The sequence below is a fragment of the Chiloscyllium plagiosum genome, unplaced genomic scaffold (genome assembly GCF_037043375.1).
Source record: "Chiloscyllium plagiosum isolate Xiang-an unplaced genomic scaffold, Cpla_swu_hap1 HiC_scaffold_47, whole genome shotgun sequence".
Classification (NCBI taxonomy): Eukaryota; Metazoa; Chordata; class Chondrichthyes; order Orectolobiformes; family Hemiscylliidae; genus Chiloscyllium; species Chiloscyllium plagiosum.
Window position 1 is genome coordinate 17,886,797 of NW_028270185.1, and position 24,229 is coordinate 17,911,025.

The 24,229-nt window shown below is 39.8% G+C and overlaps 1 protein-coding gene across 15 annotated transcripts in view; it reads left to right on the forward strand.

Moving 5' to 3' along the window:
* The window catches only part of LOC122542710 (ryanodine receptor 1-like), a 404,506-nt gene that overhangs the window by 302,094 nt on the left and 78,183 nt on the right, over window positions 1-24,229 (forward strand). For all 15 annotated transcript variants that reach the window (XM_087983940.1, XM_087983944.1, XM_087983942.1 and 12 more), the window contains 4 exons: window positions 276-413; window positions 7,506-7,618; window positions 11,323-11,419; window positions 20,401-20,507. In XM_087983940.1, coding sequence (XP_087840066.1) covers window positions 276-413; window positions 7,506-7,618; window positions 11,323-11,419; window positions 20,401-20,507 — 455 coding nt within the window. The remainder of the gene's footprint in view (window positions 1-275; window positions 414-7,505; window positions 7,619-11,322; window positions 11,420-20,400; window positions 20,508-24,229) is intronic.

Sequence of the window (24,229 nt, forward strand, 5' to 3'; positions counted from 1 at the left end):
AAGGTGGCTTTTCTAAAGATATTTATTTAAAAGTAATGAAAAAGCAACCCCGCCACCAGTGTCAGATAGTTGTGGGATGCAGGATCTCCCCAGAGTGGGTTTTAGCTGTATTCCCACCCAGTAAAGTAGAGAGGGCCTTGTTGGCTTGCCAGCAGCCCAGCCACCCCTACTTATCATTGTTACTTGCAGTGGACAGTAATCGGACCTCGTACTGGACCAAACTGTAAAATATTGCACCGAGTTAATAACATTCATTTTATGAATGTGTTTTGTAGTGTGAAAATTCTTCAGCTATGCGATGGCAGATGGCATTGTACAAGGACATGGCTGGCAAGGCTGAAGATAGCAATAACCCTGACAAGATTGTGAAGAGAGTGCAGGAAGTCTCTGCAGTCCTGTTTCACTTGGAGCAGGTACAAACAACTGTGATTTATATACAAATATGCTTTCTATTGGCAAATAAACACCAGAATATATTGCTCATCTTAAGTTACTCATTTTAAAGGGCAATTAATGAGGCCATTTTAGAGGGGTGGAGGCAGGTGGAGAGGTGTGGTGTTGTATGTGTTTGCGTCCACCTTGTTACTGCCAGCCACAAGCATTTCAGTGAGATTTACACATTGATAAATCAACTTACTTAGCCACGTATTGACACACCTCGTAAAATATGTCCTAAAGCCGGCATCCCATCAGCAACTCACCCTTTATTTAAACATGAATAGTCCTTAACTTTAGTACTACCTCATCCAGAGTCAGCCCTCAGCATGGCAGTATCTCTGACACTTCACTTATTATCTGCCAGCCAGGGTTCCCTGATTGGGCTGTTAATCCGGTCCAATCAGGGAACCCGTATTCTATGATGTCCAGCTAGCTGACCTCATTACAGTCACTACACCTAACTTGGTCACCAAGTCCTGGAGTTTCTATTCCAGGGGGACATTACCACTAAACCACAAGGTTATTTGGGGTATTAATGAACCAGATCAGTTTTCACAATAATAAATGACAGTTGATGTGGTTATCATTACTGAAACTGCCTTTATATTCTATATTCATTTGATTGTTAATTGTCATGTGGGATAGCCTACTATCTTCCCTTAAGGTTTTTTTGAATAACTGCAATTCATTGAAAAAATTAAGTAAAAACAGAAATATCACACCTGGGGTTACATGTAATAAAAGAACAGCAAGAATCATAATTTGTGTAATTTTACATGTCTTATTAAGCTCAGCGTATTTCAGCAATCCAAATGTGAGACCTTAAAATGACCAAACACAGGTTTGAATTATACTCTACTGAGTTCCCATCCAGGGTCTAGTTGCTTTAGGGAGGAACTAGGGTATCCTCAGTTGAGACCCATAATCTCTGATCTATACCATCATCATAACCTCTGACCTTCCCAATGTCCCAGTCCCTCTGCCAGCCTGTTTCCTTTGTGGAATTGAGTAAGTGTCAGGACTTTGTCTCAAAAAAAACAAGATGCTGCCCAGAGTGTGAGGTCCACCCAAAGGCAGACTTTCTTCCACTTACAGTCAGGTTTTCTAGCATGATTACATTCTTCCCAGTTCACTACGTACGTGTATGCAAATAAAGCATCAAATTTAATGGATGGAAGTTTTGCCCCCACAGGCGCCTTCCAGGGTCCAGCATCCAGTGCCATTTTTAAAAGCACTTCACACTCTGCAAGTCAAGAGAATCACTCAACCTTTGCTCATCACCCCTATCTGTCCCAGGGACCACACAAAATGTGGTGCCACACTTCACTGATGCCTCCATAGAGAATTTTTGAAGGCTGTCCAGGAGAGAAGGGAAGTTGTCTTCCTAAGGTTTGTCAACAGGAGGCCTCACCAATGGATGAACCCAACCTGGATGGTGCTGTCTGTGAGGCCAGCACACATGGATGACCCAAAAGGAACTGGCTCCAGTGCTGTAAGAAGATGAATAATCTGCTGCACTCTGCCAGGGTCCACAGCTCTGCCTTGTTGTATGCTCCTATCAGTGTGAGTTGAGTGCCATGTAAGAACAATGTATCACTACAATGCACTACTTGTCAAAACAGTGGTACTGCCTCAAACACATCTGCCAGCATTCACACTTCAAACATAAAAGGAGCTACAACTCTTAGAAGTTCATGCATCATCAGCTCACTGACCTTTCTTCAGAACTAGGAGAACATCCATTAAATGAATGTAGATACCCAATGATGCCTGCAGCATATACTAGCTCCTTTTGCTCTCCTGCCAGTTCAATTGCCTTTTCTTTGAAGGGGGTCAGAAGCCTTAGATCAGCATTATAACAAGGACAAGAGGTTATTGAAGCTCATGGATCAAATTAACTTACAAATTAATGTCAAAAATGTATCTTAACATTTTAGAGGTACAAAGCAATTAGCTCATTTCTGATTGTCCACATAGGATCTCAGAATTGTTACAGTGCAGAAGGAGTCTATTTGACCCATTTTGTCTGCACCAGCTCTCTGAACAAGAATTTTGATTCAGTGCCATTGGCCTGCTTTTGCCCCATAACCCTGAATATTATTTCTGTTTAAATGGTCATCTTCTGCCCTCTTCAGTGTCTGAGTTGAATCTGCCTCCATCACAATTCCAGAAGTGTTTGTCATATCACATTGCTTCTTTTCAAATTACCTTATGTCTGTAGCCTTCTCATTCTAATCCTTTTACAAGCAGCTTTTCCCCATGTACTCTTGTCATTGAAAATGTCTATCAAATCTCTTCTTCGCCTTCTCCCCTCTGTGGGAAACTTCACCTTCTCTGATCCTTCCTCATAGCTGATGTTTCTTAGCCCTGAAACCATTCTCATAAATCTTTTTTTTTTCTGCAATCTCTGACATGTTCACATTCTTTCCAAAGTATAGCATCCAGAATTATGCACAATACTCCAGCTGAGGTTGAACTAGTATCTTATACAAATTTAACATAACCTCCTTGCCGGAGTATGCTATGTCCTTATTATTAGGTCTAGGAAACTATGTGCTTTATTAACAGATTGTTCTACCTTCCTGGCACCTATGCACATATGCATTCAGGTCTCTGTGCTCTTACACATCCTTTAGGCTGGCGCCATTTATTTTATACTGCCTCTCAGAGTTCTTTCTATCAAAAATATCACCACATTTCTGCACATTGAACTTCATTGAACACCTATCTGCCACTCAAACTTTGTCAAATTCTTTTAGCAGTTCTACACAGTCCTCCTCTCAGTTTACGTTACTTCCTAATATTGTATCATCTCATGAATATGTATCAGGAAACGTTTCTATAATTCATATTGCTACTGCCTCATTTATTTCATGAGCAGTAATTTTTCTCTTAAGTCTGTTGTATGGTATTGTATGAAATACTTTTTCAAAGTCTATGTACTCCACCCCAACAGCATCTCCCTCAACAACTTTCTGTTATCTCTTCAAAAGAGTTCCCAAATTAGTTAATGTGATTTTCCCTTAAGAAATGGCATCCCTTAACCAATGTTTTTCCATATGACCCATATTTCTATCCCACCTAATTGCCACAGAAGTTAAACTGTAGTTGCTGGGCTGGGCTTATTCTTACAGTCTTTTTCAGAAGTCATACTTGCAATGCTGCAGTCCTCTGTCACCGTCCCAGTGAAAATATTGAAGAAACCAGAGCAGTTCTGAGACAAGACAAGACAGGCCCAAAAAAGACCTGAGAGTGGCTAGATTTCAGGAGGAATCCAGGAAGCCTCGGGATGATTGAAAGATAATTGCCAGTGTCTTTGCATTTTACACTTGCTCCCTTCAAATTCCTTGGATTCATCCCATTCAGTCTCAATGCCTTATGAATTTTAGGTGCCAACTGCTTTTCTCATACCATCACCTTATGAATTTTAAACCCTTCTGGTGACTGACATTTCTCCTTTGTCACCATGACCTGGGAACCATCTGTCTCGTAGGTAAAGACAGATGCTGAGTATTTATTTAACACCTCAGCCACATACAATGCAAAGTAACTCCTCCTCAAATCTAGCCACTGTCAGAATCTTTTAGGCCTTTCTGCCTCATCTCTGTACTGCTCTGACCTGTTCAATTACCTCATCATCAGCATTGATTTCCTCAGTGTCCACTGAGCTCCCTTTCTTTCCAGTCAAAGAAAGCATGTGGCTGGTCAGCCTTCTCCTCTTCTAAGTTTGCCCTCCACCTTTCATTGTGCATGACACTGCACACAGTCCGCACCTTGGCATTTGGGGTCCATGGTGAACTGAACAAACTATTGCTTTATTGTAAAGACCATCAGTCAATCCCAAATGCATTTGGGGCTCCTAATTGGGTGATGCCACACAGGTCCCTAGTTGAGATTTGAAAGAGGGGGGGGTTCAATGCTGCTGTGACCTTTAGCACCACAGACAGAGCACTGCCCCCCCCCCCCCCGCAATTAAACAGTTGTGGATCTGACTGCAAGAGGTGGCAGATATAGATATAGGTAATAGCTTCCTGACTCACATGAGGGGTCTCATTAACTTGATTGAGGTTTTGAAGAAATAACAAAGGGAATTGATGAGGGTAGAGCAGTGGACGTGGTCTATATGGACTTCAGAAATGCATTTCACAAGGTTCCGCATGGATTAGCAAGGTTAGATCACATGGAATACAGGGAAAACTAGTAATTTGGAATTAGAACTGGCTCGAAGGTAGAAGACAGACAGTGGTGCTGGAGGATTGCGTTTTAGACTGGAGGCCTGTGACCAGTGGTGTGCCACAAGGATTGGTGCTGGGTCCACTGTTTTTCATCATTTATATAAATGATTTGGATGTGAACTTAAGAGATGTGGTTCATAAGTTTGCAGATGATAGCAAGATTTGGAAGTATATTGGTCGGCAAAGAAGGTTATCACAGAGTACAACAGGACCTTGATCAGATGGTAAAAACAAGGACTGCAGATGCTGGAAACCAGATTCTGGATTAGAGTGGTGCTGGAAAAGCACAGCAGTTCAGGCAGCATCCGAGGAGCAGGAAAATCGACGTTTCGGGCAAAAGCCCTTCATCAGGAATAGAGGCAGAGTGCCGGCAGAGTGGAGAGATAAATGAGGGGAAGGTGGGGAGAAAGTAGCATAGAGTGCAGTAGGTGAATGGGGGTGGGGATGGAGGTGATAGGTCAGGGAGGAGGGTGGGGGAAGGTAGCAAAGAGTACATTGGGTGAATGGGGGTGGGGATGAAGGTGATAGATCAGAGAGGAGGGTGGAGTGGATAGGTGGAAAAGAAGATAGGCAGGTAGGACAGGTCATGGGGACAGTGCTGAGCTGGAAGTTTGGAACTGGGTGAGGTGGGGGAGGGGGAAATGAGAAAACTGGTGAAATCCACATTGATGCCCTGGGGTTGAAGTATTCCGAGGCAGAAGATGAGGCGTTCTTCCTCCAGGCGTCAGGTGGTGAGGGAGCAGCGGTGAAGGAGGCCCAGGACCTCCATGTCCTCGGCTGAGTGGGAGGGGGAGTTGAAATGTTGGGCCACAGGGCGGTGTGGTTGATTGGTGCGGGTGAACCAGAGATGTTCCCTAAAGCGCTCTGCTAGGAGGCATCCAGTCTCCCCAATGTAGAGGAGACCGCATCGGGAGCAACGGATACAATAAATGATATTGGTGGATGTGCAGGTAAAACTTTGATGGATGTGGAAGGCTCCTTTGGGGCCTTGGATGGAGGTGAGGGAGGAGGTGTGAGCGCAGGTTTTGCAATTCCTGCGGTGGCAGGGGAAGGTGCCAGGACGGGAGGGTGGGTTGTTGGGGGGCGTGGACCTGACCAGATAGACACGGAGGGAATGGTCTTTGCAGAAGGCGGAAAGGGGTGGGGAGGGAAATATATCTTTCTCCCCACCCCCACCCTTCTCTCATTTATCTCTCCACCCTGCAGGCACTCTGCCTCTATTCCTGATGAAGGGCTTTTGCCCGAAACGTCGATTTTCCTGCTCCTCAGATGCTGCCTGAACTGCTGTGCTTTTCCAGCACCACTCTAATCTTGGTCAGATGGGTGATTTTGGAAAGGCAAATTAGGGCAGAACTTAACTACTTAATGGTAAAGTCCTGGGGAATGTTGCTGAACAAAGAGACCTTGGGTTGCAGATTCATAGTTCCTTGAATATAAGAGTTGGGAGGTCATGTTGTGGCTGTACAGGACATTGATTAGGCCATATTTGGAATACTGCATGCAGTAGTAAGTAACGTGGGAATTTTGTATGAGAAGTCGAGTGAGGTCTTTCTCAATGTCATAAGCAATGAATTATATTTTCCAATAGAGTTTCCAGGGTAAGATTATCACCAGTGAGTGATGAGAGGTGTATTAATGGGGATTGTTGCTCATTATCACCCTCACTACTAACTAGTCTCATCATACACTGGATAGAAACTAGATGCTGAGAATTACCAGCATAAAGATTAGAGTTTTATGTAAGACTGCACTTGGAGCACTCTGTATGGTGTTCCAGCTCATTGCTTGTTCCATCTTGAACACCCAGCAACAGTGTCTCAAAGAGCAGTCCAGGTCAATGGCAGCTCGCACCTCACATCCATGGATAGTAGCATCTGGTGTGCAAGCCTCACTGTACCATCGTCAGTGCCATCATAGCACAGCTCAAGTCTACTTACGGTACACCTCTGCACTACCACAGAAACCCTCAACGTTTTAGAAGTATTTAAGAGTGCAACTATGATGCCTGGGGCATATGAGGCTGAGGACCAAGTGCTGGAAAGTGGGGTTAGGATAGTTAAGTGCTTGTTTTGTTTGATGCAAAACCATTGGACTGAAGGGCCTTTTCCTGTACAGTTGAACTCTGACTCTGTCACATCTCATTCTTTATGACTCCAGAGAGCACAGTCCCAGTTTACACAGCTTGTCGTCAAAGGACAACCCTTGCATCCCAGGAGCCATCTAGTGAACCTTCACTGCACTGTTTCTTAAATATGGTGATCAGAACCATACAGAGTGTTCCAAGTGCGGTCTTACATAAAACCCTTTAAAACTGAAGGACAATATTCTTAATTCTCTTTTTAGTTTTGGTGGTCAAGTGGTACAACTTGTCTAACATACTTAGATTTTGTGAAGGGAGTGGCTAATTCATGAAGGTAGAAGTAAGGGTTTGTTGAACTGAATTGACTAAAAATTTAGCTTGTTGTATTTTTTCATATAATATAAATTACCTTCTCCCATTCCAGTATGTTACAGCGTTGCATTTACCTTCCAGTAATGAAAGTGATATCACCACCAAGTCTTTTCTTAGTCCAAGAGCTCCTTCAGCAATTCAATCTCTCTCGAATCCTGTCCATAAAAGTAAGAATATTAAGACAGAACTTCAATATCATATTGCCATCTAATTAAATGAAATATTATGTATGGGTTTCAAATGTAGCCCATTAAGTCACGCTAGTTCTACATCTAATATGGTAGAAACTGCATTAAAAGGCGACCACATTCAGCAAGCACATATGTATTTTACATAATCTGTCATTTGACTAAATATTGGAATTTTTTTATGTTGTTTAGACAGAACATCCTTTCAAGTCCAAGAAGATGGTTTGGTACAAGCTGTTGTCCAAGCAGCGCAGAAGAGCTGTGGTAGCATGTTTCAGAATGACTCCACTGTATAATTTACCAAGGTAAGCTGTCATACAAGGCAGTACAGAATCAGAAAGAAATAGTGCTTTCCCCTCCAGAAATCATGCCACACTGTTTTAAATTGATGGTATTAGACTTTCTTTTACTCATTGGCAACGTAGGTGTGCTAAATCTAGCCAAATATTTTGTGGGTTTTTTTCCATCTTCCAAGCAGGTGATGTATAATGTGTTCCTAGTACAATGTCTTCCTAGTAACAGCAAATTCAGTTATGGGAGCTGATAAATATTAATAATCTATTTGGTGTTGGCACACTTGCAATATAACTGAGTTGGGCAGAAACTGATACCAAAATATAACAGATTTGTAAATTTATAATGCTCTCCTCCCTATGATTTAACCTTACATATTTTTCCAAAATTCGTTTTAGCAGTTGAATAAACCTTGATAAGCTAACGTTTCTTTTAACAATTTTTAATTTGAGTGAACATTGCATTTCTAAGTAAAACTTGTATTGTGAATAGCTTTTTATCAATATTATGTGAGATGAGTGCCTTTTACTGAATTATAATTGTTCATTTAAAAAAAGCCAAAGAATTGTGGATGTCAGAAATTAGAGACAAAAACAGAAATTTCTGGAAAAGCTCAGTTCTAAAGAAGGGTCACTGGAGCCGAAATGATAATTCTACTTTCTCTCCATTGATGTGGCAAGATCTGCTGAGCTTTTCCAGAAATTTTGGTTCTTGTTTATTCTTATTCATACCTGTTATTACTGCAGATCATAATATAAGCACAGCATCAAAATCATATTCTTTATGATGACTGAAGTATTTGGTATAAAATACTTCTAGGTGGTCTGAAATAATTCAGAGCCATCTCATACTTGTTTGACAACTTCATGCTGTGTTATTAGGATGTTTGGGCTTCAAGTGACTACCAGGTGTTAGAGATAATGTGGATGTGCAGAACAACTGCCCCAGTACAAAATATACTGACTATCCTGAAATATGCACCTCAACTCATTAGAAAGTATGAAAGTAAGTGGTAACATTTATAGTGTGTCATTTGTGACTCTAGAACAACCTAAAGAGGACGTAAACATAGGAAGTAGGAGAAGGAATATTTGGCCCATCGAATCTGCTCCACCATTCAAGTAGATCATGACCAACCTTCTTTCTCAATGCTATCATCCTGCACTCTCCCCATATCCCTTAATGTCTTTAATATCTAGAAAGCTATTAATCCCTTTCTTGGATATACACAATGACCGAGCCTTCACTGCCCCCTAGAGCAGAGATGTCAAAATTTAATTTACTTATTGAAACTTCTCTCAGCTGTGTGGTAAGATTTGAATTTGAGTTCCCACAATTTTAGACTGTCTCTCCCTGAATGCTTCAGCTTGATGAGAGCTGGCACAAAGAAGTTTCACCTTCTCCCGTTAAGAACTCCCTTTCCTCTTTGTAAACTGCTCTTCTCTGACTAGCTGTGCACCTTTGCCACAGCAGGGGAGTGGAATTTCAGTCCCTTTGAATTTATTACATGATCAATAATCGCTATGTTTGCAGTTGCAGCTGATCTGTATGCCACTTTAAATTACATTTAACTTTTTTTTGTTTTTAAGTTCTTATGCAGGTTAAATGAACCATATTGAAGACATTGGAATAAAAAAGATTTTCTATGATTGTCAGAGGCTAACTAAAAAATATTTACGAGAAACCGCCTTTCAAAAAGTGCATACGTTTTGCCAAGTGAAACCTGTTGCTAGCCGATTTAACAAACAAAAAATGCTCTAAGTATAATCAAAAGCAGAAACTTGAGAGTAGCTTGAATATGTTGGCATAAAAGACAAAAAAGCAAAACAAAACCAAAATTAAAGGCATCTAGCACTGTTAGGAAATATACAGCATTATATGTTTAATCTCCTTTAGTTTTGTTTGTTGATGAACTGTCTAGCATTTTAATTCAGTAGCTTGGAGAAAGTGCAACGATTGTTTTTGTATGTGTAACATTCAAGATTGTTTCCTACCAACTCCTCAGCAGCTGGCCAGTCTGCTATAAGAGAAAATGAAAATGTAATGTTAGGAATATTACATTGCAGATGTGCGTTCATAGCATACACATTAAAATGGAGGATTGCTCCCTGCGGCTGAATAAAGAGGCCCAAAGTGTATCCAATATTGGATCTCTAATTCATTTTTGTTGTGCTGGGAAGTCGTAATCAGCAGGAGTCCATTTCCAGGTCACAATTTTGTAGTGGTCTATACCCTTGATCATGAAGAAGCTGAGGTTTCTGGTTAACAAAGCTGTTAGTAGGTCTATCTTTTGGCCAATATTTTCAGCAGCTTGGTAAAATTATTCTGTTTTCTGAATAAGGCAGTTTTGCAACCAAATTCGTAAAATACATTGCTGCACAAAGGCATTTGTGATTGTAACTAACAACTTTAAAAAGCCATGTCGGTCATTGACTGTATGCTGATCAGAGTACTTACTCTAGCTGAAAAACATGTATAGTAAACTTATAACAAATAAGATATTCCAAGCTTCAGGTTGGCCTTGCTTTTAATGCCAAAGGAATTGCATAAGCAAAGAGAATAAATGTCAGTTATATAACTTCTGTTGTTTGTCTAGTCAGTGTATTGAGAAAGATCAATCATACTTAACTAAGTAGCTTTTTTGTTAATGTCTGATTGTGATGTATGTTGGTGTCTCAAGTAACTTCTACAACAATTATATTGCTCAGAAAGACTTGAATATAGAAAATTTATCCTCTTCTCTCAGACATAAAATTAGCTATTACTTCATGAACGCCTATCGAAAACTGTGGCTTCGCAGAGCGTGTGAGAAATCGGACTTTGCAAGTCTAGTGTACCTACTGATGGTAACGTTGACTTTGCGTGACCACCACTGACACTAAATCTTGGAGTTAGCAAGTACAAATAGTCCATTGACAAGCATGTTGTACAATTTGAGCAGTACCTGATTGGTCAGAGCAATAAGTTGGGGGTCTGAAAATACCCATCATTCCTGAACTATAATGTCAACAGTAAGCACAAGCTAATCAGCATTCCATTGAGACAGAATTAGAGTGTGGATCATTTGAGGAATGTGGAGAATTGACCAAAGCTTATCAGATGAAGTTTCACCAAACAAAAGAAGGAGGCTTAGCTAAATCTGGAAGGAATGATTTTTCAAAAAAAAAATCACTAAATAAATGGAGACTCTAAACGGAATCCAATTGGTCACAGTGAACTATAACCTGACAACAAAATACAGATCTGATGTGTTTTTATCAATAGTAACATATTCCAGCCTTGAAATTGCACATTGAATATTGACAAGCTTTAATGCCACCTTTAAAGTGACTATAGGAATGATTTCATGTGAATGCATATAGTTATATTCAGATAGTGTAATTTCAAGGTCAACTCTATAAATGTGGCAATTTGCCTACATAATAAAAATGACCAGATTTTTAAAATTGCATGCATAACCTACTTAATTTTTATATAATTGGTACCTCCTAGCAGATATAGTCATCTGTTGTGGAGAAATGCTGATATATAAAGACAAGTAGGTTAACATAATAACATTTTGGTCTTTATTTACCAATTCCCATGTTTTTCTGACCTATCAGGTAAGCAAACTGGTACAATTGCATCTCTAACAGTTGTGTGATAAGATAGTGTAACCACTAAAGTCATGTCTTTATTCCCAACCCCTCCTATTTTCACTCTTGCCCTTCCTCAGGCACCGCGCATCTAACCTCTTCATCGAAAGTTATAGAAATTCCTGGATTGACACCGAGGAGCATTCGTTTGAAGATAAACTAATAGATGATCTGGCTGTAAGTACTGGTTTCTGTGAGCGGGCGTGCAGCCGTGCTGTACCAGTACGTACAACCCTGTTTCTGTACCATATGCTATCGTTTGTATTTTTGCGTCAAATCTGTGGCACAGTTATGCCTTGTCTCCTGTCAATCTTGTGTTGCATGACTGGAAACTGGAAATAGCTGAGTCCATGGAATGAGGTTTTTCATATGAAGGAGCTTCAATAAAGACTGCATTTCAGCTGGGAATTCTTTCACAGCAAAGCCCATAAGTAATTATTCTTTTATCTCCTTGACTGTTCTTCTCATGCTTGGTGTTCTGCCAACAGAGTCTATATGACATCTGAGACCTGTTATACCGGAACTAGAATTATGTACACCAGATTCAGTGAATCTGGATTAATACCAAAAGAGATCAAAGAATTAATGTAACCTGAATGAATATGATGGATTGATTCAGGCTGGATAAAAGCAATGCTTTGGCTAATGATTTAGATAAATTGCAAAGAATATTTATTTGCACAATTCAGTAATTGGTACACAGTAAATTAGTTGGTATCTTTCAATCTGCATATGCTGTACAAATATAGACCCAAACTCTCCTAAACAAAGTAATCTTTAGTTTACAAAAACATTATTCATTTCTCCTTGGATAATAATCAAATTTTGGAGCATTATATAACTTTTGCATCTGCACAATTAAGTGTTTTGTGCCTAAAAGACTACATAATTCTGTAATTATGTATAGCCTTCAGCTTTGCTAAATGGTTCATGCCAATCACATGACCGTGTACTGACCAAGGGATAATCATTGAATCATCTCAAAAATAATTCTGCAAGGCAACCATTTGAACTTTTATTCATTTTTTTTCACTCTTCTGAATGTAGCTATCTAAATTTCTGATTACTTTTGGTGCGTTTGCCATCCAATTTTATTTTGACACATATGGCCAACTTCTGAATTTCAAATTCCCAGATTGACACAGGGAGCAATGTTTTAATGATAAACAACCAGCTTTAAGAGGTGTTTTCTCTGTGCTGCCCTCTAGCTATGCATACCAGTATGTGCATCCTGCCTTGTGTGACACGAATCCTTACTCTTTCCCCCAATTGTCAGACTTAACATGATGCTGCTTATTTGATTTGTTCAGCATCTCTGACCTACGTAGATCAGGTCTTCTCCCTTTTGTAAGCAAGACCATATGCTAAGGTCTTGGGCACTTTATGTCTGTTCTTCTTTATCAGAATTGCTCGTCCCTCGCAAAATAGCAGACACAGGGTAAGAAAACAAACAGAGGGACGTGCACAAATGATATTGCTCATAAGCAATGTCCCAGAGAATTAATAATAATTAGTCCACTTTATTGTGATAGTTTTGCTTCATAAACCATTTGTCACACTGTGTAAACCAATGTGATAAACTAATTTCAGTGTCATAGCCCACTTATGAATGCTATGTTGTTGGTTTATGTGCTAGGGATTTTTTGATGAATAGCTTCACCAGTACAATCCAAAGTGTATCTTTGGAACCCTTAGTCACTGAAAGGTCTTGCAAATGTCCTCAAAAAACTCACTTTCCAGGTATCATGCCCAGAAAGAGCATTGGGGCCCCTGGATTTCTGTGTTAGTCCATGGTAATGCCTGACAAAGTACTGCACTGGTTCACAGTTGCCTTCCAAAAATGGCTGGCTAGAAGTCTCTCATTCTCGCAACCTGCTATTAACATATGTTGGAAGCATTTACACCTTGACTTACACATTCCTTAAGTTTCAAACCCTGGAGTGGGACTTGAACAGGTACTTCTGGTGCAGAGGTAGGGCCACTACCAGTAGTGCCATAGGTCCTCCACAGGAGTCTACTTGGCTCCAAAGATGGGCTCCTTATGGGCCCTTACCAAACCAAGACTTTTTCAAGGCAACGTGACATTTTTTGTAGTATATGTAGTATTCACAACCCAGAAGCAGGGTTTACACTCTGCACTGGGCGAAAGTGAGGACTGCAGATGCAGGAGTTTGGAGTCAAGCTTAGAGTGGTGCTGGAAAAACAGCAGGTCAGGCAACATCCAAGGAGCAGGAAAATCGACGTTTCGGGCAGGCGCCCTACATCAGGAATGATGCTGGAAGCCTCAAGAGTAGAGAGATAAATGGGAGGGGGTAGGGCTGTGGAGAAGGTAGTTGAGATGCAATAGGTGGATGGAGGAAGGGGTAAAAGTGATAGGTTGGAGAGGAGAGTGGAGCGGATAGGTGGGAAAGAAGATTGACAGGTGGGACAGGTCATGAGAATGGTACTGAGCGGGAAGTTTGGAACTGGGGTAAGGTGGGGGGATAAACAATGACTGCAGATGCTGGCAACCAGAGTTTAGATTAGAGTGGTGCTGGAAAAGCACAGCAGTTCAGGCAGCATCCGAGGAGCAGTAAAATCGACGTTTCGGGCAAAAGCCCTTCATTCCTGATGAAGGACTTTTGCCCGAAACGTCAATTTTACTGCTCCTCGGATGCTGCCTGAACTGCTGTGCTTTTCCAGCACCACACTAATCTAAACTAAGGTGGAGGGAGGGGACTCGAGGAAACTGGTGAAGTCCACATTGATGCCCTTGGGTCTTTGTCTTACTGTAACCCCCAGGTCGTCTCCTTTGCCCTGAAGTTCGTCAACCATGTTCCTTCAACCCCAGGTGAATTGGCCACGTTAAACTGCCTATAGAGTTAGGTGCAATAGTCGGAGGAAAATGGGTCTAGGTGGGTTACTCTTCAGAGGACTTGGTGGGCCAAAGGGCCTGTTTTCCACACTGTAGGGAATCTAATCTAATCTAATCTTATTGTGTAAAGGGCAGCCTGAAACCCAAATGGACACTGGTGACTTTGGATATTTCTGAGGAGAACACCACTTAACATCAGAGTCCGAGTCACAGGGAGTAAAAATGAACTGTACCAGAAGCAAAGCAGGCTTGAAGTAAATCCTCAGCCGGTGTGTTCTCCACTGAAGTTCACAGAACTGTTGACCCTTTTACTTAGCTAGAAATTAAAATTTTCGTGGAACTTTCAAAGTTAATGGGAAAAAATGTTGTCAATTCAATTTGAGCCTGCTTTGTGCTACTGCCATCTGTCGACCATTTTGACTCCCATTTGCATTTTATATGCGCTATAAGTTCAGCATTAGTGTATAAGTGAGCAGCTTTATGCGACCATAAAACTTGTGGCAAAGAAGTGCGAATTCTTTACTCATCAGGAAATAGGGTTTCCGTTTTCCATATTTTTCATTAGTTCCTTTTTCTCTCTGTTTGAAACTTGGTATGAGAAAGCCTCTGTTTCTTCTGTCCTCTAAACCTAAAACTTATTCTTAACGAAATTGGCTAGCCCTGGTCACCTATTGGATAACAATCAGCAGTAATTCTGTAGCAATGTAATATTGATTGTAGTTGCTAATAAACCCATAATCAAACAGTTGGTTTGCAGCACAGGTTGAAACCAACTAAAACAGCATTTATCTGCATAATGCATCTGTCGTGTTCTAAGTTCAAACAAATGAACGGTTAAAGCCTTCAAAAATTGTATGCACGCAACAGTCTGGTGTACGGAATTTTGCCAAATTATATCATTTTCCAACTTAAACTTTGACACCTAGCAAAGGGAGACATCATATGCTACCATACCAGTAAGTGTTGTTTCAGCTCAGCCAATGCCAGGAAGGGAAGTAGCAATGGTAGTATTTAGGTGAGTGTTCAGACTGTTAACGGGGTAAGCTGTCATGCTGCTGCAACCACTTGGTTCTGGATGACCAGGCCTTTCTCCTACTCTTACTACCTGCCAAATCAGGAGGGTTTACAAATTGACAGTAAATCTGTTTGGCTTTGTTATGACACACCTTTCATGGTCATGAAGTACTGAGTCATCAGTTGAAGGCGGAGGCTCTGGGCCAGAGGTAGAGACACTACCTACTATGCTTCAAGATTTCCCTGACTTCTCGAAGCAGACAAAATAAGTAGGCTTCTTGTTAAATTGACTTATCTGTACTTGAACCATGCAGCAAAATAATGGCATCTCATTGCTGTTATGTAGTAGGCATAAATTTGAAAGAGTCAGCTGTTAACAAGAGGTGTGATGGGCAGAATTCAATGCCCTCTCTTGTGATAGATTTGTTTGTGGGGATATTTTAATCAGGTGGGAGGGTGGCAGGTAGAGACCCCACCCCTCCGGCCAAACCTTGCCACCACCATCTCCTTTCCACACTCAGTCTGCTTCCCCTTCCCTGCAGTTTCCATCTCACCATCATTCACTTCTGGCCTGAACCAGTGATGATTCCAGACTTTGGGTTAGCGTAGCACCAAGGACAGCTACTGCCGTCCTGGAGGCACTGCTGTTCAATAGACCTCTGGCCTCTTTCGTTGGTACTTTGATCCTGAGGAAGGCTTGCTGCTATCTAGTTAAGTTCTGATTGGCATCTGATACAACCAGCAAGACCCCTCAACTGACTTCCCTGCCAATAACCTCCATTAAATACAGCCCATAAAGTGACTATGACATAAAAGGAGACCATTTGATCCATGAAGTCCATGCTAGCTCTTGAGCATGATCTAATCAGTCTATATTCACCACATCTTGTCCTTAGCCCTGCAAGTTTATTTCCTTCACATGTTTATCCAATTGCCATTAAATCATTGCTCATCTTTGCTTCCACTGCATTACTAGACAATGATTTCCAGGCCGTTACCACTTACTGCATAAGTAAAGTCCTTCACATTCCTACCTATACCTCTTCTCCAAAACTTTAAATCTGTGTCCCCCTGTCATGGTACCATCAAATTAAGAGCTCAGCTATGTCTACCTTATCTAAGCCTGCCATTTATATCTCTATTAAATCTCCCCTCATCCTGCAATGCTCCAAGGAAATCAGTCCCAAGTTCTCCATCCCAGCCTTCTAACTGAAATTGTTTATCCTTAAAACATTGTGGTAAATTTTAACTCCTCCCTTTCTTGGAGCTTCACATCCTTCCCAAAGAGTCGGACAGAAATGTACACAGTACTGTAGTCGTGGCCTACTCAGAGATTTATGCTGATTCAGCATAACTTCCATGCTTTTGTACTCAATACCTCTATTTATGAAACATAAGATCCCATATATTTTGATAACTGCTCTCTCAGTATGTCATCTTAACTTCAAAACTCTACATCACATCTCCAGTTCCTTCTTTTCTGGCATACTCTTAGGAATTGTGACAGTAAATATATGTTGCCTTTTTGTATTCCTTCAGCCAAAATATCAAACCTTAAACCTCTCTACATTACATTCCACCATTCTATTAGCACAACAGTGTTCAATTGCAAGCATTATCATTCTCTTTGTTTGTCACACCTCAAGGTTCAGTATAACTGGCAAATTTTGAAACGTTATAGTCTAATATGTAAGTTATTATTTTAAAAAAAGCAATATGCCTCATACTGAATCTTGGAAACACCACTGACTTCAAACCTCAAATCCTAACATTTGCCATAAAGTGCAACAAGTTTAACCTTAAACATCATTGTTCCTCTAACCCTTTTCTCATAGTTACTTCTCGCTACACATCTTTGATAATATAGTTTAATATAAATGAGGGTAATGAATTGGGTGTACCAACACAAGATCAGGTATTGATATAATGCAATACATGACAAAATGCTTTGATATTTTTCTAAATGTAAGACGCAATGTTGAGATTTATGTTTGTGTGGATGCAAAGTAATCAATAGCTGTAAAAATTCTCTGCAAATTCAAGGTCCTAGAATTTTATTCCAACATGCAACAATCCATTTGAAGCAATGCAAAAGCTGTATTATATACTGAACAAGTACTGCTTCATTATTACATTCCCTGGGCTCTGCACAAGCAAGCTTGAGTGCACAATTTGTATGCTGATATTGACTCAGCATATGTTCTGTGTTCGCTTCAGTGCATTCAGATTCTGTTATAATTAAATTAATTCATCATTGCTCTAATTTTCATTGTTTGTCTTCTCATTGTAAAACTGATAAGAAATAATCATCAGTTTGATGCTTTTGTAGCTGATTTGATTATTCAGGCTGCCTTATAGTTGCTTTTCTTGTACACTAAAGTCTGCAATGGGGTCATTTTTGTACCATTGTCTTGCTATCAATCATGTGGAGGTGCTGGTGTTGGACTGGGGTGGACAAAGTCACAAATCACAGGACATTGAGTAATAGTCCAACAGGGTTTATTTGAAACCACAAGCTTTTGGAGACCCGCTCCTTCCTCAGGAAGCTGGTGAGAGAGAATGCATTGGACACACAATTCCTATTTTTGAAACATGGCCTCACACCTAAAATGCATTGTCTGACCTGAGGTGTCACCTTTATTCTGATAAAACCTGAAGTTATCTTGGGGCAGGGATCTACATATTAATCAATCGAAACCTGCATCTCTATTCTAACTGATTAAATACTATTAAAGACTTAATAACTAGCTAGTTTGTTCAATGCATTCCCATAAGTTGTATGACCCTTTGATCTTTTACTATAAATTCTGTGTCCGATATGTTCTCTTTTATAAGCTGCCTGAGGAAGAAGCAGGGGCTTTGAAAGCTTGTAGTTTCAAATAAACCTGTTGGACTATAAACCAGATGTTGTGTGATTTTTGACTTTGCTATCTATTTACAGTGATACTGATGCAAACGAAAGGCACTAAAGCAACATAATCCAAGTAGACTAAGATATGCAGTGTGGCTGGGCATAAAAAAAAGCCAATATAAATATAACTAGTTGTGGAAAATATATACAAAAGTGTTAATGCAGATCATATATTTGTAATAAGTTCATTTTTGTGCATGAAAATTATTTTACAACAAAATTTGCATTGTAAAGTCAAAAAGCTGAATGTTCTGTATGAAAAAGCAGAACATTAAATGAGAATTTCAGAGAATGACAACAGGTCAATAATGTGTTTCCTCACACTACCTCGAGTTCTTTTGCAACTTATTTTAAATCTGTCCACCCTGCTTTAAGCCTTTTACCATTAGGAGAATCAAAAAATCTCTTTGCAGACTCTGTCAAGCCTATTCAAGAGTTGATCATCTCTATCAAATCTCCTTGTAACTTCTCAGCCCTGAGGAGGACAAATCTGTATTTCTCTAGTCTGTTATCCTAACAGAGGTCCCCCACACTTGGTGCTGTTTCAGTAAGTCTGTCCTGCAACTGACCAAGCAATTGAAATTTTCCTAAAGTGTGGGATACAGAAGCCCAATTAAATCTGACAAATAGTTTATGAAGGCTTAGCATAATCTCTTTCATTTTGTACTCTCTTGCTCTATCAGTAAGAATCACGGGATGTCTTTAACAACCTTCAAGACAAACTAAATTAGGGAAAACTGAGGAATAGGTCCTGTTATTACCTGTAATAGTCCTGTGCTGCTGTTCCTGACAAAAAAAATATGCAACAGCTGAAAAAATACTCATACGTAGACAATGTGGATTGAATCTTGAAAGGGTTCAGAAAAGATTTACAAGGATGTTGCCAGGATTGGAAGATTTGAGCTATAGGGAGAGGTTAAATAGGCCGAGGCTGTTTTACCTGGAGCATCAGTGGCTGAGGGGTGACCTTATAGAGGTTTATATCATCATGAGGGGCATGGATAGGATAAATAGACAAAGTCTTTTCCCTGGGATGGGGGAGTCCAGAACTAGAGTTCATAAGTTTAGGCTGAGAGGGGAAAGATATGAAAGAGACCTAAGGGGCAACTTTTTCACACAGAGGGTGGTGTGTGTATGGAATGAGCTGCCAGAGGAAGTGGTGGAGGCTGGTACAATTGCAACATTTAAGAGGCATTTGGATGGGTATATGAATAGGAACGGTTTGAAGGGATATGGGCCAGGTGCTGGCAGGTGGGACTAGATTGGGTTGGGATATCTGGTCGGCATGGACGGGTTGGACCAAAGGCTCAGTTTCTATGCTGTACATCTCTATGACTCTATGAATGAGGCTTTAAGCTGAGGTACCATTTTCTTGACCTGTTGAATTTATACACATCTGACCTCAAAATGGTTAAGGTGATTGTTCCACTTCCCGACATGGTTGGTAACCTAATGAGTGCATGACTTACCCAAAGAAGATTCTACCCGATTTATATTCTTTTGATTTCAGTGGACTGTGAATTGGATGGAATCTGTGACGGTTGGATAATCTGATTTGCTGATTTCAATCCTGGTGGTGAAAGTAACAACTTATCCCATTGTCTGTATGATTATCAGAAATCCACTCAGAATGGTCTACCAAATCCCAACCCTATACACTATCAATCGTCAGATAATACGTTAGGATACCAAGGAATACTGCTTTTTCCCATTTGTCTTCATAATTTGACATAGGTCAGAAACAGGGACAGCTCATCAATGGAGGTTTTATCTTATCTTTAAAATAATTAAAAGTGAACCTACTTTTAATATATTGTCTAAGGAAACAATTCTATTAGAAAAGGATCCAGCAGTACTACAGGTGAGGCTTCAATGAAGAGGAGTTGAAGACCAGAGGCATGAAAGATGCTCAAAGTAAACGGACTTTGTTTTTAAATAATCAAAGTTCTTGTGATGATTTTATAAAATCTTCTGCAAGGTGTTGCTTTCTAATGTGAGTTTCTCACTGTTAAAACTAATAATGAAATGAAACTAATACTGGATTAACTATGGTGCACGTGCACAGAATCACTAATACAAGATATATGTTGGCCTGAACAGAAATAAATCAGTGTGTGTTCCTTGTGCAAATGATTGTGATTTGTGTGAGATTGAACATGGAAGTTATGTTAGTAAATAGAGATTTTAAAAAATGAAGTTCTTCAAACACTGATGAAACAAATGATGTAAAGTATTATTAAAATGTTGGGTTTTAATGCAAGATTGCTTTGCACAATGTTGCATATATAAATGTGTATGTAGCAACACATTGGAACCCAGTAAAGTTTGTTCAGGTCTTTATTAAAGTTACACTGTTCATTGTGGTTGATGCACGAATAGAAATCAGGTGAAGAGGAAGAGGAGGAGGAAGAAACAGAGGAGACAAAACCTGATCCACTCCATCAGTTGATTCTACACTTTAGCCGTACTGCTCTGACTGAGAAAAGGTAGGGATTTACATAATACTGTGTGCAGTTTAGCATTAAAAGTTATTTGCAGCTTTTATTAAAATGTTGCATTGAGGATGTTTGTGAATGAGGGTGAATTAATACTTTGCCTTCTCACTTCAAAGTTGAAAGACAAAAAGGGGCAGAAACCATTAGTGTTGAAAGATTAAAAGGAGGGAAACACTCTTATTTAAGGGTCCTATATGGGTAAACATCTAATCACTACTGCATTCTAGGAGGTGAGTCTACAACAAAACCATGCCTTAAAAATTGCAGCCTTGTTCAAAACAAACAGGAGAACTTTTAGGGAGGGATATCATAACCTCATCATGATGCATTCAGAATTTGTGTTAAGAGATAATGTTGGGCCAGTATTTCAGGACATTTATTTGGCTTCTGAATCATCTGGGATTGCTTTTGCAGTGTGTTTGAAATGAGAATAAAATCTATTTTTAAATGCCACCATCACCATTGTGATAATGTAGTCAACACAGAAATAATTGGCATTGTTTTAAATTTAGGGGCTGTTGTGACACCATTGTAGTTTCCTACTTAGGAGACCCGGGTTCAAGTCTCATCTGCTTCAGAGATGTATAATAAAATCTCTGAGTAGGTCAATAAAATAGCTTCAATGCAAAAATTAGAATTGCAGGTTGGTGGTGTACAAAAGATTCTCAGATTTTTTCAATGTGTGAGAAATATACTTTATCAATATCTAATTATATAAATATGCAGCATAGAAACAGATCGTTCAAGTCAAATAATCCATACTGAGGATACTCCACATAAGTTTCTGCTTGTTCCATCTACTGAATATCTGCCTTTCAGAATGCCTTTCTATTTCCTTTGCTCTCATGTACTAGTCTACTTCTGAACTCATCTATTTGTCTGAACCACATCTTGAGTAAAGGAGTTTCTCTATATTTCTTTCTGAACATGTTACTGTTCTGCAGCATGTATTTCTGGTCATAGCTTTGGGTTCTTTTTCAGGTGGAAACAATCCCTCCGCATCTATCTCATCCAATCCATTGCTAAATTTAAAGATTCCTATCAGATTGACACAAGTCATTGGTGTAGTGCACTGGAAATCAATCCTCACTATACCTAGAGTTGTAACAAAAGTTACAAGGACTGTTCAAAATGCCCTTAATTCCTGGCCCAGGTTGACATAAAGCCAAATTCCTGTACTTAAGAATCGCTCCTTATTATGGGCCATTAGATTCTAGCCACAGGTAAACAAATTAAATTAGATGAACTGTAGAAAGTAAAATTCTAAACCCCTATAAACTCCCCTTTATAATTCAGATCAGCATGGGAAAAAAGCACATGGCCAGAGGGAAAACTGGCAAAACAGTTTCATAGTCTTTGTTCATAAGATCTATTAGGTTGGTCTCTGACCTATCCAATTCAAAATCATAACTTTCAGCATCTGCTGGAAAAATAAGCTGAGTTTTCTCTGATTGTAAGTGGCTTACTATAGACCTGGTTTCTCTTCAGGCCTGACTGGCTTCTCTCTATCTTGTTCATAGCCCAAGCTATTTAGCTGCCTGACAAACAGTCACCTTGTTGGCAGGCAGAAGGCCATTGTCATGAATTGTGAACTAGGAACCAATTATCAATCAGTTTCACTTGTAAACGATCGTATGGCTCCAGTTCACCTTCATTTCTAGAATCCACAGTGACCCAAAAGGTTCATAACAGGTGTCAAATTCTTTACCTTCCTTGGATTCAAAACATGGCAACCATCCTTGTAAATCCCTGGGTTTAAAATCATTCTTCTTTTTAGTCCATATCATTGAAAAGCACAAAAAATAAGAAGTCCTAGTCTCTAAAAGGAAGAAAAAAATAATCTGATCAATCCTTTCTGATTTAAAAACAAGTACCTTTCTTGATAGTATTGAGAGATTTTGGGTTCAGGCGCCACAAATAATGAACACTGGCAGTCAACTATTCAGAAGTAATGTTATTACATTTTGTTAACAAGCCTCAGTTCAGATTTAATGCATTGGCACATAGACTGGGAAAAGTATCAATCTGTGATAGCAGTTGAGAACAGTTCATTGATACCAGAGAATGAATGGAAGGTTGGCACTGAGTCATGATGATCACAGCAGCTTGTAATCGTTGTAATGAATTGTTGTGACTTTTAATTCTTACCTTGTTTTAGTCTCCGACGACTCAGAATTATTTGAGCTTGCCCAAAGAATGGGATCTAGAGAGCAAAAACTATAATGTTGAGCCAATTAATTCATTAGAGTTCTGTACTGTACTGAAAAAAATCTACTTATTCAGGATCCTTAATTCTTACCGTATCAAAGTGCTCACATCCTCAGGTGTGTGAAAACTCAGTTAATTGATAGTGATGTTCAAATGTTCCCATAATTTAGCAACAGAAAATGGTTACTATTACATGTCATTTTATTTCTTGGAACCCAATATTTTCAACCAGTCCAAATAAAGCAGGAGTATTGACAATAATTTTCAATTCCTCTGTGGCCACAGGAGAAGTGACAGAAGACTGGATGACAGCCAATGTGGTACCATTATTCAAGTAGGGTGGAAAATATAAACCAGGAGACTATAGGCCAGTCAGTCTAACCTCGCTAATGGGAAAACTATTGGAAGCAATTCTGAGGGACAGGACTAATCTGCATTTGAGAGGCAGGAATTAATCTTGATTGGTCAACATGGTTTCGTTAAGGGGAGGTCATGTCTGACCAACTCGATTGAACTTTTTTAGAGATGACCAGATGTGTGCAAGAGCATAATGCTTTCTATGTAGTCTACTTGGACCTCTGCAAAGCTTTTGATAACATTCCACATTGGAAACGGATAGCAAAGGTAAAAGCCCAGGGGATCAAGTTTGACTACTTGAATCCAGAACTGGCTGAGTGGCAGGAAGCCGAGTGTGATGGTCAAGGGGTGTTTTTGACTTGAAGCCTGTATCCAATGGGTTTCCAGGGATCAGTGGTAGAGCCTTGCTCTTTATGATGTATGTAAATGTTTTAGGCTTGAATGTATGAAGGTCAATCAATAAATTTATGGATGAAATGAAAATTAGTGAGGTAGTAAATAGTGAGGAGGATAGCCTTAGATTGCAACAGGATATAGATGGACTGGTCAGCTGGGCTGAAGTTGCAAATGGAACTTAATCTTGATAAATAACGGACACTTGCCTTTATTAGCTGAGCAATGTAGTTTAAGAGCAGGGATGTAATGCTAGAACTGGATAAAAAATTGGATAGACCGCAGCTAGCATATTGTTTGCAGTTCTGGGATCCACATTATAGGAGGGATATGATCAATAGATTGCAAAGGAGATTTACCAGGATGTTTCCTGGGCTGGAGAATTTCAGTTATAGTGGGTTTGTTTTCCTTGGAGCAGAGTAGACTGAAGGAAGACATGATTGGGATACATAAAGTTATGAGGAGCACATATGTATAGTAGACTGGAAGGAACTTCTCTTTGTGGTAGGCATCAATGATTCAGGGTGGGTTATAGAGATTTAAGGTAAGGAGCAGGATGTTTAGAGGAGATGTGAGGAAAAGAATGATCACCAGAGGATGGTGGGAATCTGGAACTCACTGCTTGTAAGGGTGGTAGATGTAGAAATCCACATAACATTTATGTGTCTTGTAGAAACAAACAGTTGCATTAATAATCCCATATTGAAAATAGCTAATTTTTTAATAATGTCTTGGAACTATCAATTAAACTGTGA